Source organism: Mercenaria mercenaria, chromosome 7, assembly GCF_021730395.1.
Source record: "Mercenaria mercenaria strain notata chromosome 7, MADL_Memer_1, whole genome shotgun sequence".
Lineage (NCBI taxonomy): Eukaryota > Metazoa > Mollusca > Bivalvia > Venerida > Veneridae > Mercenaria > Mercenaria mercenaria.
The window spans coordinates 47,638,078-47,653,452 of NC_069367.1; the positions used below are offsets into that span (position 1 = coordinate 47,638,078).

Sequence of the window (15,375 nt, forward strand, 5' to 3'; positions counted from 1 at the left end):
TATATTCACACGCGGTAATTTTGTAGTTTTGCTGCACGACTCATTTATTCCGAATGTATAGGACTCATCACAACGGTCTTTAGTTTCGGCCTCGTATGCTTTTACTTTGTGAGATTTTGGTTTCTGTGTTCAACTTCTGTATTTTTTCGCAAAATGATTTCCTTTTCAATAAGAATTACATATCTGACGAAAAGCTGGGCACGGTCCTTTTGAATGAGGATATAATCTTTTACATTCATTTGGAATAAGATTTTCTGGAAATTTTCAACGAATTTGGGTTTTCTGTCTAGCAGCTGAATAAGGTGGACGTTGTTTTGGAGTTTTCTTTTTTATCTTTGACAATTCCTCTTTGACGATGTTTTGCATTTTACTTGCCTGATCGGACGCCGTTTCAATAGTTCTTGCCAATATATACATGTCTGGCAACGCTTTATCCTGTTCTAAACATTTTCGTCTTGCTTTCTCTGAAATTCTGTATCGAATGACTTGCGGCTTTATTTCTGTCAGCCGCTTTATCACGAAACTCACGATGCCATGCTTTTTAACGTCGTCGCGTTGAAAACTGGTCAACTGTTTCTGCGAATGTTGTGTCATATTACGGAACTCGTAGCGTTCAAAGTCTTTCTGTGGGCTGTAATAGATTTTTAAGTCCGTGCACAGCTTTACCATAATTTGTTCCATCTGCGGCCAGATCTGAAGTTTGATATATGTCATAAACACAGGGACCTGCGTAGTGTTCCGTCGTTACTTTGAATCAAGATTCATCACGACGAATAAGTTCACCAATTTCCTGACATGTTTTTTACCAAAGCACAACAACCTTCATGAAACTTAATTTGCGGGAAAGATGTTAATTCAGTCATTTTCGTGAATAAACAAGTGTTCAGCACAGTCTTTTCTATACTGAAATGAACCTCAAATCCTTGTTTTATCTTTCTAATTTTGTATTCATTAATCCTTTTTCATTGATTTTACACTCGTCACCATTGTGATGTTTTGATATATTTATTAAACAACACTGAACTATAGTTTTATAATTTCATTTACTGCTCTTTCTGTGCAACTATATAAGGCGGAAAAGCATAAGGTATATAAACGTGCAATATGATACAACAACTTCGTAAGCACTGAATACTACAGTAAGATGGAAGTAGTTAAGTTATTATGTTTACGAATTATCAAAGCTATATTTAAGGTGTAGATGATATCAAACACTTACCCCATATCAAACAAGTATAAGTCCACGAACTCGCTGATTGTATTAACGTATCTTTCCGATATTTCCCCGCAAAAAGAAAATCATTCGTGGGTTTTCCGAATTATCGGCTAAAATATGTAGCTGTACATAAACGTAACGCTATCAAATACGCCAGATCGATATAACATGGGTGTAACAATATTAACAAGAAATTATTTACTATATTATTCGTTTGCCGGAGCTGTAGAATTTTTCATGCCATCAAGCTGCCTTAGAGACAGTCGGCTGTTCGAGATTAGCCGAAGAGGTACCTTTGGTCTTCATGCACCACAAAAAGCTAGAAAGTCTCACTATGAACTATTATTGTGTCGGTGTGTCGTTAAACCTCAAAAAATCGTAATCGGTCGTTCTATTATTATTCAATCGCCAAAACCAATCACTCTAGTCTTGACAAGATAATCCACAAAATTGTAATGCTGTAATTCCGAAATGAAAAATTAGAACCTTAATGTTTCAAAGACGGAAACATACTACATAAAATGTAGATATTGACTTAAAAGTCCATCAAACCGTTTGACAAATGTGAAATTTATGACAATATTATTTATATCAAGAACTGAGATTTTGAGATAGTTCGCAAAAATGACAATCGTTGTTTCAAGTGTAGATATGTATCAGGTCAATACTAGCAAAGATATCTTTTACTTGCGCTATCACAAGTGAGTGAAAAATGAAAACGGGTTTATACATAATACAATATCCTCTTTTTACAACATATACAATTTGCACATTTTCGTCGTAGTGTTATTTATCCTTCCATCATTGTATCTGTTTGTTTTGTCAGCCTATTTTAGAAATAAAATGCAATAGTAATTCGTTGATAAAGTAAACTATAATTCAATTTTATATGCCTTTAATTCTCGTAAACAATGTTGCTTGCATTGCTTTTTAATAACTGAAGCTAATATAATAAAGTAACTACATTTGGGAAGTCCTTCAAAGTTTTCCCTGTAACGTTGATGAAATTATAAAACATGCGGACTGTCCCTCCGTTAAGAAATATTAAGGTTATGTGACCAATGCATGCTTCATGATAAATTACTACTTGTTCAATATGCATAGTGGTCATTTACTGAACTGCGCGTTTTAGGTGAGAAATACGCGATTTCAATGGGTAAATATTTTTCCGTTCATGACCATGGTTCTTATAGTATACCTAGTGGTAGGGTATGCTGTGTATAGTGGATTTTTTCTTCTTGTCTGGTGCCAATGTTCCATCCTGTATCTATTTTAACTCATGAAAGATATATAAAAGTAATGTTAAAAGTAAGGCAAGACTTTTTGCAGATTACACTATTGTCTATCTGACGATTAGATACTCCCATGATTCCCAATGCCTACAAAATGGTCTCCATTTCCTAGAAGCCTGGGAAAAGGACTGGTCAGTGGAGTCTAATCCGGATGAGTGTGAGGTATTGAGGATTACTCGAAAGAAAAATCCTATCATTTACAAGTGTACACTCAATAATGTAGCATAAAAACTACAGAAGTTTCTAAATCCCTGGGCGTCACACTAAGTAAATATCATAACAACATATTGATAACATCACATGTCAAAACAAACAACAGAAAAGTAAAGGAAACAGCTTACAACACCCTTGTCCGCACACAGTGTGAATACTATTCTTCTATATGGCACCCTTGGGAAATATCCCACATATACAAAATTAAACAAGTACAACGATCTGCAGCTCGATACCTATGTAACAACTATGGCCAAACAAGCAGCGTCACTCAAATTCTAAAAGGTCTCAACTGGCCGTATCAAATATTTCCTTATTATATTTTATAAAACAAAGTACACTCTTGTACTTTTCACCATTCGAATGTTTCTTCAAATGTAACTTTTTTTTTTGATAGAGTAAAATTACCATTACTTTCGGTAAACTGATTCATACGACAAAGTACTGTTCGTCTTTCGAATGTTCTTCAAAACTATATACATCATAATATATTCTATGCAACCTTTTTCAATAGAAAAGTTTAAGTACCATTACTTTTGGTACTAAACTCGTTCTGTACAATGTTTCATGTGTCTTGCTAGAGTAAGATGGACAGTGAAAAATAGGTTGTACATGTTATTTGTTAGCATACTGCATTTAAATAAAAGTAATTAATGTTATTAAACAGGGGCCGTATTCATAAAGCATCTTAAGTATAAGTATAAGAAATTGATTATTTACTTAAGCATTACTTAGGTAAGAAATTTATTTTACTTAAGTATTTTGTTATTCATAAAACAACTTAATAAGTAATTCTTGGCTTTTATTGTGGACGAAATCATTGAAAAAAAAAAAACACATTAATTTCAGACAGATACAACATATACAATTATGTTTAAAGTGCTTTCATCTGAAAACAACACTTTAATCGTACTCAAGACTCCATTTTGTTTTCTGACTTAAGTCATTTCTTACGCATCTTAAGTTTAAGCTGTTTTATGAATAGGACTTAAGTTTTTTACTTCAACTTAAGCTAAAATCACCACAAACTTAAGTAAACTCTTCAACTTAAGGATGTACGAGCGCATTTTGAAAAATGTTTCTTCGAATATTGCTTTCTAACAAAAGTTTTGCCAAAAATTAATGCTAAATAACTAAAATATGGCTAATAATGTACCACTTAACCAAATATATTATGTGTTTTTTTCCACCCTTATTTTTGGGTGGCATTTGCCGAAAATTGACGTAAGATTTACAATGGGATAGGGGTAGGTAATTTCAAATATCTATTAAAGTAGATCAGGTTTGGTTTTGATATTCTTCTGACTGATACATATAATGTTAAGCTATAAATAAAATAAAAGTTTTCAAGATAGCACTTTATATTATCTAGAAAATATAAATTAAAACCAAAAGAACAAAACATATCAAAATTCACCACTTTTTAACAGTTTTTTCTTAATAAATCTCTTAGATGCACGGTGACCCCAACTTTCTTTCTTTCCAGTTTGAAGCATTTTTGTTTGTCATTAATGCTGTAAAATATTTTGAAAATCTTAACGTCAGAATTTTTTTTTTTGTAGATCAAAATACTTTTTTTCCATTGAAAATAAAGTGGGTGGGGTAATTATGTCAACATGTAAAAATTAAAGATATTTGTTAGTGACATTTATGCTTATATAATACTTACATCACCATATATTCATAATAACCTTTAAGACTTGAAATCTCTATAAGATTAAGTAGGATATTATATGTTTTATAAAGTACTAACATTTTTTCAATTTTACAAACTTTCAGAAATGCGTAAACAGTGGGTGAAGAAAATACCCTATAAATTTAAAACGAGTTCGGTGGTCTATGTTTTTTCTGCTCTTGTTTGTCATAGAAACTGATGTTCTTCAAGCTCACAGGGTATGAAAAATTTCTTTATGTAGAAAAAATTCGCTCGTACATCCATTAAGTAAGTCAAAACTTATACTTAAGATGCTTTATGAATACGGCTCATGATATCATTGTGTTCCCGCAGTTACTGTCTGCTGATAAATAGAATGCCAACGTTTGTATATTATCTTAAACATTGCTTAGAGTTTGTCAAAGTTTGCGAATTCGTGTGTATAGAGAAATCATCATTATTAAATGCTGTTCGTACCGTCCTCCTAACTATGTAGGTTCCGACCTTATTGCGTTGTTTGCTCATGCACCTAAATAGACTTGTCTTATGCTGATGTCAGAAGAGATACTTGAAATTCTGTGAAAAAATACTGTTTGAACCTGCATTCTACGAACAGAACGAACTGATTGAAATCAAATTAACATAGCGATTCCTCGAAACCTGATTCCATGGTTTGATTGTGTCTGATCTACTTATAAATATTCATAAAAAATATTTATGTTTTTCGGACAAAGTTGATGGTCAAATTTTTGTAATATTATATCAAAGCAAAACGCCGACGATTTATATTATCAGATCTTCCTCAAGAACAGTGCATATTTTATGCATGTCAAGCGCACATTTACAAGTGAGGCATTTCTTTACCTGTGTTAATTTATTTGATATTATGTCAAATAATTGTGACTTCCCTTTTTCCCGATGTTATCGGTATACAATGAAAACTTTCGCTTTACATCACACCCTGTCTACACCCTGTCTACACAACGTGCAAGAAGAGTAAGGTATCGACAGAACACAATTCTGCTTGATTCATTCAGTCCCTTACGCTTTTATAGATGTAACCATTATATTTCATATTCTAACACGACCAGAAAATAACCTACATACATGTAGAGCAAAATCTATCTCGGGTAGTAGTATAAGAAAGGATGGTGCGAGCGCAGTTTAATCTAATTTAACATTTAACCCTTGACCTAAACCGACCAATGCTGACCAATTTCAACAAATTTAAAACAAATTTTAACAAATTGTTGTTAAAACCTATAGTAAAATATGATTAAACACTTCCACCAAATATTTGCCAAAATCCTGCCAAGTGGCAACAATGTGGCAGTCGCTGCCAACTTGACAAACTTTTGGCAGAACGTTGGCAAACACAAATTCAACCAATCAAAAGCCTGCCATTTTTCTGCCAAGTGGCAGCAATGTGACAATGTCTGCCAACTTGGCAAACTTTTGGCAGATTATTTTTATTGATAAAATGTAAAGGTATTTGATCTTATTTTCAATTAGTAAGTATATTATTAGGGTACACATAGTAATTAAAACTTTAACTAAGCTTTTAATTCGAAAGTTTGTTTCTATCATGGAATGCATGTTCATTCGATACAGGTTATACAGATTCATCCGATACAGGTTCATCAAAAACAATACCCGATGCATGTTCATCCAATACATTACTCGATACAGGTTCATCCGATATGTAGAATTTGATGTAGCTATCCCTCAAAAGCGAAAATGTTATTTCTGTAGATTTTGAATCGTTATAAGGATGAATGTCAAACATTGTTCCTTGTGTTAGATGAACTTTAATTTTTTTCTTATACATAGATATTAACTGATCAGTGTCAAAGTCCTTGGCTACTATATTTACAATATTAAATGAATTAAATGGACCAAGGGCTGGATTATATTCAATAGTCCACAACCTAAATATAAAATGTGATATTGGGCTTTTAATCGGTTTATCCGGTTCACCTATGGGCCTGGCTCCCGTTAATAAAAATTTAATATCTATTATATAAGTTCCGGTTTTTTCGATCTTAAACACACCCTTCAAAAGCACACTTTGTTTAATTAATTCATATTCTTGGTTTGTGTTTATAAAATCTTTATAATCTAATAAAATTCCAGGTCTTACTTGAAATGCATTTAAATAGTTCAGACCGGCCATATCTTCATATGTTGAATATATCCAGTCATCATTACGGTCAAAATACTTTTTCATTTTTACATAATCATAAAGAGTGTTATTATAGTATTCAAAAAGAAACACTTCACGTCCCACTTCCTCTACCCTTTCTTCTATGTTCCTGTCTTTCTTTTTAAGTTTAATAATTATGTCAGCTAAATCATCAATTCGTTTTGTTGTAGCAACTTTATAAGAAAGCAAATTGTCAACAGTAGCCTTTGTTCTAGCTAATTGTGTTTCTTGTTTTAAGAAAGCATCTTTTACTTCTATAATTTTTTCCCAATTATTTGAAATTTTTTCATCATTAGTAGCAATTTCTTCGACATTAGCGGTTATTGCTTTAGTATTAGCAGTAATTACTTGGGTATTAGCAGTGACTGATTCTCCTTGTTTAGCTGATATTTCAACTACAGAGTCCAAATCATTTATTATTTTTTTAATTTTATCATTAATTTGATTATTAAATTTATTAATATCTTCTTGTAATAAACCTTTAAGTTTACTTAACTCTTCGTACTTTATATTGTGACTTGCATCAACATTATTAATCAGGTCTACAAGTTGTTTCTTCAAATTTTCTATCTGATTATTAACTGTGTTAATTGCTTTAGTATTAGCAATAATTGCTTCAGTATTAGCAGTAATTAACTCTCCTTGTTTAACTGATTTTTCAACTACAAAGTCCAGTTCATTTTTATGTTCTTCAACTTTAGCATTAAGCTGCGTCATATCTTCTTGTAATTTTTTTGTAATATTACTTAAGTCTGCATACTTTAAATTATGACGGTTGTCAACAATACTAATCCAATTTCGAATTTGTTTTTTAAAGTCATCTATTTTAGAATTAATTCTTCTTTAAAATCCTCTAATGCTGTGTCATGATCATCACCTCTTTGTGAAGCTGCCTTTTCAATTCAGATTTATATTCTGCAAGTTTATTTGAAATTAATTCTAATAAATCTTTATGCTTTTTTTCAGTTTCAGTATTTAGTTTATTTATTTCTGTTCTGATTTCTAACTGATACATATTTTGTAACTTTTTTCAGCTTCAATAATCTTGTCTTTTAGTTCTTCATGTTTAATCATACTATCTTTTAATTCTTGAATTTGGGTGAATAAAATGTTTAAATTAACTCGAAATACTTCTTTTATGTTATCATCTGTCAAATCTGATTTCTCTTCCAAGTTCTTTAATAGAATCAACCATAGCTTTCATTTCTTCTTCAATTTTACCTGGTAATTCAACTATTAATAATGAATTCTTTTAAAATCTTTTGTTAATTCTTCAATATTCTTTACTTCTGCTTCTAATTGTCTGTTTTATACTTTTAATATTTTCAAGATTATAGTCATCTATTACACTTTGAACTTTTTTATACACAAACCGTCTTGAAACTACATCGGTGGATTTATCTGGATTTCCTAGGTTAATTATTTTATTACCTCCCATATCTAATGCTCTGTTCATTGTGTTATCAAGTTCCTTTTTCTGTGAAGATATGATTCCATGTCCTTTCTAAGCTTTTTATATTGTTTTTTAGTGCATAATCACTTTAATCAATATCAAATTTAACTTTACTTACACTTTCAGTTTCACTTATTTGTTTTGTATCATTAAAAACACCCATCTATATATTACCAGTAAAGTTTTTCTTAAAAACTTCCTTGGTTTGTCAATATATAAGAAATCATATTTTTGATTGTTGCATTAGCAAAGAATCACGATCTATATTTTGTTCATTACAAATCATATCATTTTCTCGTTTACCTGGACTTTCAAATAAAATATATGTGACAGTTAATTCGAATATCTTTTGGTGTTTTATAGTAAGACTGACTTAAATAATAACAACAGTTTTTGTGACGTCCTTGAATAAAGTATTTTGTTATTTCATTTGAACTTTTTTATCTTCACATACAAAATCATCAAATATTACTACTTTTTGTTTTTCTGATTCAAGATTCTCACAAGGTTCAATTTGGTTGGGATCAGCTGAACATTCAAGTATTTCATTTGGATCTACTTTAATTTTTTTTGCAATTTGACTTAAGTTGTTAATTAAATCTTGATATTTAGATTGTTCTAGGTTTTTAGCATACAAGTATAATTTATCATAATATATAAGAGGTTTTCGAAGTTATTGCATTAATGTATTTGTTTTTCCAGATCCAGAAGATCCACATATTAACATTCTAAAACATGAATCTGGCATAAAAGGATAAATTGTGTAAAGTTATTGGATTTATCACTTTTTGTATCATAATTTGGAATTTCCATTTATATAATATTACATTATTTTACATTATTTTACATATTTTACAATATCTTACATTATCTTACATTATTATATAAATGCAATCGAAACTTAATGAAATGATAATAAGAAAAAAATTAGTCGGACAAAAGATGAGAGCTCTTAGAGAAGAAATAATGAGAGAAAAACAATAGAAAAGCTACAAATCGGATATGTATACTGAAATTTATAAACCAATTACTGAAAAAATAGAAAGTCAAAAAGACAATTATCAAGTCAGTTAAAAGCATTACCTGGAATTAAGGAGCAATTAGCGTTACTTCCAAAAAGTTTTGTTGATAAAATAAAAGAACAAAAATCGGCAGAGATAATGGAAGAACAACCACCTCCGGGACTACCACAACCATTACAACCATTACCGCCGGAAGATACTATAGGTTTGGAAGAGCTATTCCGAGAACCAATGCGATTAATACCACCGAAAGATCATATGGGTTTGGATGATGAAGATGATGTGTTTGAATACACTAGAGAATTTCCTGAAGAATCAGAAAAAGAATTTGTGGCAAATTTAGATGTAAATATTGATAAAGATATAATATCAGAATATGAATTGCCCACATTATCAGAGTTAGCAATAAACAAAGATAAAGATGATTGGATAAAAACAAAAAAAGAGGTTACCAAGAAATTAAAGGGCTTTACTTATGATATAAATAAATATAGTAAAGAAGAACCAGATAAAATAGTTGAATTTACAAATGCAGAACCTATGACTGCAGGTGAGTATGTTTCGGAGTTAAAATTATATAGAGAAAATTTTAGAAGATATGGTGAACGCTTATCAAAAATGATTAATGACCCAAAGGTATTTGGAAAAGGAATAAAATAGCATAACCCATATAAAGTTTCACCAAATGGACAATATGGTAATTTAATTATTAACTTAAATAAACTTTATGGTCAAAATAAGTTAATTGCTAAGGATAGAATAACTGGAAAAGAAGTAATTAACACTAAAGTAGATGATGATTTGATTGATTTGATTAATAAAAGATATAACAATAATAAAACACATTCAATTCATTCAATAAAAATATTCAAAGAATTAACAGAAAAGTCAGGATTGCCTATCAATAAAAGATCTATGAAATTTAAAAAAGTAATTAGAGGACAAGGTTATGATGTTTGTCCATGTAATCCAAAAGAATTGGTTAATGACTTAGAGTTAATTTGTGGTTCAATTGATGCTGGAAATAATAATGAAGAACTAAAAAATGAAGGTATTAGAATAATTGATGAACTATTAAAAATGAATTCTCTTTTACCAGAACAACATGAAATGTTATATAAAAATTATTTTTCTTGAATATATAAATGGAACAAAAAATAGTATTAAGTTCTGAAACAGTTAAAGATAATAAAAATAAACCGAGTGATTTTACAATCAGATTTAGTCGTTCTTTAATTTTAGATAAAAATAAAACTTATGTTGTTGGTTTGGATAGTATTAACACTATGACCTACTCTTGGCATAATATTAGTGATGAATATGACAATAAAAGAATTCGTTATCATAATGGTAAAGAATGGAAAGATATTATATTTACAAATGGTTTTTACAGTTACACAGATATTAATAATTATATTAGGGAAACATTAATAAGTAATGATGATTTTGAATTTAATAAATCAGAAATTGCTCCAATAAGTTTGGAATTTGATTTAAGTAGTTTTAAGATTTTGATTTCAATTACAGATAATTTTGGATTGGATTTGGAAGTATCAAATTTTCATACATTGCTTGGATTTGAGAAAAAAAAATTGAGAAATACTGAATGGGGAACTACAACACCAAATATAACTAACTCTGTGGATACAATTTACATTCATTGTGATCTTATTGATAAATTCACTTGTTGATGGTAATTTCAGTGATATTATCTATGCTTTAAGTACTGCAGATTTAACAGAGCTTATCCATTTACAAAAGAACCACAAAGAGTTGGATATTCTGAAATTAATAAATATATTATAAATTCAATTAGAATATATATTACAGATGTATTTGGTAGAATAATTAATTTTAATGAGGTTGAAACAAGTTTTACACTAATTTTAAAAGAAATTAATTAAAACTAAAGTTTTAAAACTTTAATTATGAAATTATAAATTTTAGTTTTATATAATGTACAAAAAAGTTTATGACAAAAATAAAGGAATATTTATTTATGTTGATGCTCACACAGGAAAAGAAATCATACACGGTACAGGTATCTTTGACACTTTAACGAAATTGTTTTCAAGCGGAGTTGCATCTTCAATTAGCACAGCTGGAAAAAAAGCTTTGGAAACAGCAGGAAAAGCAGCACTTGAAAGTGGAACAAAAAAGGTTGGAACAGAAGTTGGAAATTTAGCTGCTGATAAAATTGTTGAAAAACTTAAAAAGAAACCTGCTCCGGCAGTTGGTAATTTAATTGCTAAGGAATTACAAGAAAAGAATAACAGTAAAAATAGTAAGGAGGAGGAGGATATTCATATGAGAATAAATAGAATATTGTCAGGATCTGGAACACGTAAACGTATTAACAGATTAATTTATAAAAACTAAAATAAAATAAAAAATAAAATAATATATAATATATACATGTTTAGAACAAAACAATATTGTGAAAGATATGAATTAACTCCTATTCAATTAGATACAGCTTTAATATCTGTCTTGGGAAATAATGTTAAGCAACAAAAAAACGGATATCACTTTACAATTAATGATAGAAGTTCATATTTTGATTGGTTTAATGGTTATTTTGAAGTAAGTTTTAAAGTAAATAAGCTTGCTAATGGTAATAATTATGATGGTAATGATCAAATTGCTCTAATTAATAATGCAGCTTCATTAATTGATCAGTTAGTGGTTAAACAAAATGGAAAAATTGTTTATGATTGTAATAATTTGTACAAAGTAATAAATGTAAAGAGTTTGGTTGAACTATCTGAAGATTATGCAAAATCAACTGGAACAAACGAATTTATTTATTTAGATACTACTGATACTGCTGCTACTGCTGATAATTCGGGTTTTGCTACTAGGAAGTTATTAATCCAAGGTGGTGCTGAGGCAAATACTAAAATTCCATTAAATAATTATTCATTTTTTCAGGGTTTAGAAACTAATATTTTACCTCCAAGTCAAATTCAAATAACACTGCAGCTGACAGATGATGATGAATTAATTTTTAGAGCTAATGCTGCTGATCCTGGTAGAGTAATTGTAACAAAATTAATTCTATGGGTTCCACGTTTAATTTTCAATGAATTTGGGTTTGATCTAATTGCTACTGAAAGATTTACAAAAGCAAGATGGTCATACCTTCGGGAAATGATAACACAATCAACTGATACACAACAAACTAATATAACCTTTAGAATAACAGCTGGTGTAACAAAACCACAACATGTATTTGTTTATTTACAACGACCTGGTAAAAGTAATTCACAAGAACATAACCCACATTTATTAGATACATTTAAAGTTAATGCAGCAAATGAAAATTGCACTTTGAGCTCCTGTCGTCTTGAAGTTGGTAATGGTGTTTTTTATCCAGAAACAGAATACACAAGTATATCAAGAATATATGATGATGTAATTAATTATTATTATAAACAAAATAATAAGACTACCGGAAGTCTTTTAAATAGATCAAATTTTTATAAGTATTTTGGATTTATTCATTTTAACTTGGAATATAAAGTAACTACAGAAGATCCTAAGCATATTACATTAACAGCTAAATTAAATATTCCACCAGCAGCTAATATTCGTGTTTACGCAATTGTATTGTATGAAGAAACAGTTGAAATAAATACTATTGGAAATGAACTTGTCATTGTTTAAATGAACTTGTCATTGTTTAAATGAACTTGTCATTGTTTAAATAAAATAAATATAAATTAAATAAAATAAATATAAATTATATATAATGACATCAAATTATATTGAATATAAAGTTAACCTTACAGATGGACAAAAGAAAAATTTAGCCCAAGCTACAACAACAAAATTCCACATACTTTTAGATTAAAACATGAACAATTACATGGAAACTTCCTTTTACTATTAACAAAAACACAAATTAATCAAATTAAAAAAGCTGTTGCAAATAATAAGGGATTAGAAATTACAATTTCAAAAAGCCAAATGTCCAGTCAAGGTCAAAATGGTGGATTTTTAGGAGCTTTAGCTGGTTTGTTAGGAAAAACAATTCTTCCAATGGCAGCAAAAATAGCTCCAAAAATATTAGCCCCTCTAGGCATTGGAGCCCTTTCTGGACTGGCCAGTACTGGTGTTAGTAAAATACTTGGAAATGGTATGATTTCAGTAGCTAATGATAAGAGAAATATGATATCACCATATCTTACACCTAATCAAAGAAAGCAATTAGTAGGATCTGGAGTGATTAAATTAACACAAAAACAAAAACAAGACGGTGGGTTTTTAGGTATGTTGGCTGCTAGTCTAGGAATACCTTTGATTACATCTTTGTTAAGTGGGAAAGGACTACAGATTGATTCACAACGGAGACCTTACAGACGAATTCCTATAGTAAAAAAAAAATAAAATTTAGTAAAAAAAAAATAAAATTTATAAACAAACCAATATCTAACTTTGAAATTGAACAATGGGTAAAACAATTAAAAATTAAAAACTTTAGGGGTGTGTTTAGTAGAAATAATTTACCAAAAACGAAAGAAAAGGACGAGTGTGGAATTATAAATTTGGACGACTCTATTGGTCCTGGAACACATTGGGTTTGTTACTTTAATACTTTGTATTTCGATCCATTTGGGCTTCCTCCACCAAAAGAAGTAATTAAGTATATACCAAATGTAAAATACAACAATGTTCAATATCAAGACAAAAAAAGTACACTTTGTGGATACTATTGTTTATTTTTCATTAAAATGTTACAAGACAAAGTACCATTGTATGATTTATTGTATAAAATACTAAAAATTAATAATGTAAAACAAAATGAACAAACTATTATAAATTATTTTAACCAATAAGGACATGTAAATTAAACTTATTAAAACTGTGTTTTTATTTAACTGGAATAATTAATATAATGGGAATATTCAATAATATAAATGAAAAAGTAAATAAAATAGAAAGGCAATTAATAAGAAAACCTCCATTGTTTTTAACATGTTATACTCAAGATACTGATGGTGGATTATTTCAATGGAAAACTGTAAATGCTAGTCCTGGTTTAGTTCAAAATGGTAATAATGTAAGAATTAATTTTAATTGCATCTTAATTATTCTTGTTGATGCAATTAAATTAGATAAAGGAGAAGCTAAATTACAACTAAAAAATAAAGAAAATGTAATTCTTCAAAGTTACAATGCAAAAAATAATAGAAAAAATGAATCTATTTCTATTAATTATGCAAATGAATTTAAAATAAATGATGTTATTTATATTAATTCTTTAAATGTTATGAATATTCAGTTAACAATTTATGGTTCTATAATTTAAGTTTTAATTTAAGTTTTAATTTAAGTTTTAATTTAAGTTTTAATTTAAGAGTTAATTTAAGAGTTAATTTAAGAATAAGCTAATGTAGCAATACCATTATCAAGAATATATCTTTTATCATCATAACATGATAAAGATGTTTTATTTATAACATAACTGGAAAGATTGTGTTTATTAGAACGAATAACTTTAAAAGTGTGATTACTTTGGGTTGAATTAAACAAAGTATCTTTGTAATTTTTATGAACTATTGTTTTCTTAACAACAAGTTTTTTAATTCCTTTACATTTTTTAACATTAACTTCATTTTCTAATAAATATGAATACATTTTACTTCTTAATCCGACAAATTCAACAATTACTACACCGGCAGCTTCATCTTTAAATTTTCCAATTACTTTTTTATTATTATCAAAATAAAATTCTGATTTTGGGTTATAATCACTATTATCAAATAAATCTTTGTCCTTATAAAAGTCTTTATATGCATCTTTGGTTTTTATTTCATAACATAATGAATCAGTGTCAGTAAACAATAATTTACAATTATCCTCGTACTTTTCCTTAATGTAATTATAATGAAAATCATACATTAAATATTTTGATAAATCTAGAATGCACATTCAAACATAACAAGGTCTGTTTAATAACAAACTTTCTTTTATTCTATGAATACCAAAAAGGTTAGAGTTAAACATCGTTGAACTAACAAATGAAGGTTTGGCTATGTATTTTAATAAAATATTTTCATCATGTGTTAATTTAATATTAACCCTCTTGCGTAAATTCTCCATCGTCTTACCGAATACAGAATTGTTCATTAACTTAAAAAAGTCCTTTTCAAATGAATTTTTTGCTTTAGATCTTTTTTGAGTATTAAAATCAATATACTTTTTTAACCAAGGACTTTCGTCAAAAGTTAATATTTTGTGTATTTTTGTTACTTTTAACCCTAATTGTGTATATAGTTCAAGATTTTTATAATGAACTACATAATTTTGTTTTTTCATT

The 15,375-nt window shown here is 28.8% G+C and overlaps 1 protein-coding gene across 2 annotated transcripts in view; it reads right to left on the reverse strand.

Moving 5' to 3' along the window:
• The window catches only part of LOC123555869 (arylsulfatase J-like), a 142,246-nt gene extending 140,492 nt beyond the window's left edge, over nt 1-1,754 (reverse strand). Inside the window, exon 1 of one of the 2 annotated variants that reach the window (XM_053548344.1) lies at nt 1,220-1,754. In XM_053548344.1, coding sequence (XP_053404319.1) covers nt 1,220-1,224 — 5 coding nt within the window. In that variant the 5' untranslated portion in view covers nt 1,225-1,754. The remainder of the gene's footprint in view (nt 1-1,219) is intronic. The other variant, XM_053548343.1, reaches the window with a different exon arrangement.
• Between the last annotated feature and the right edge of the window lie 13,621 nt (nt 1,755-15,375).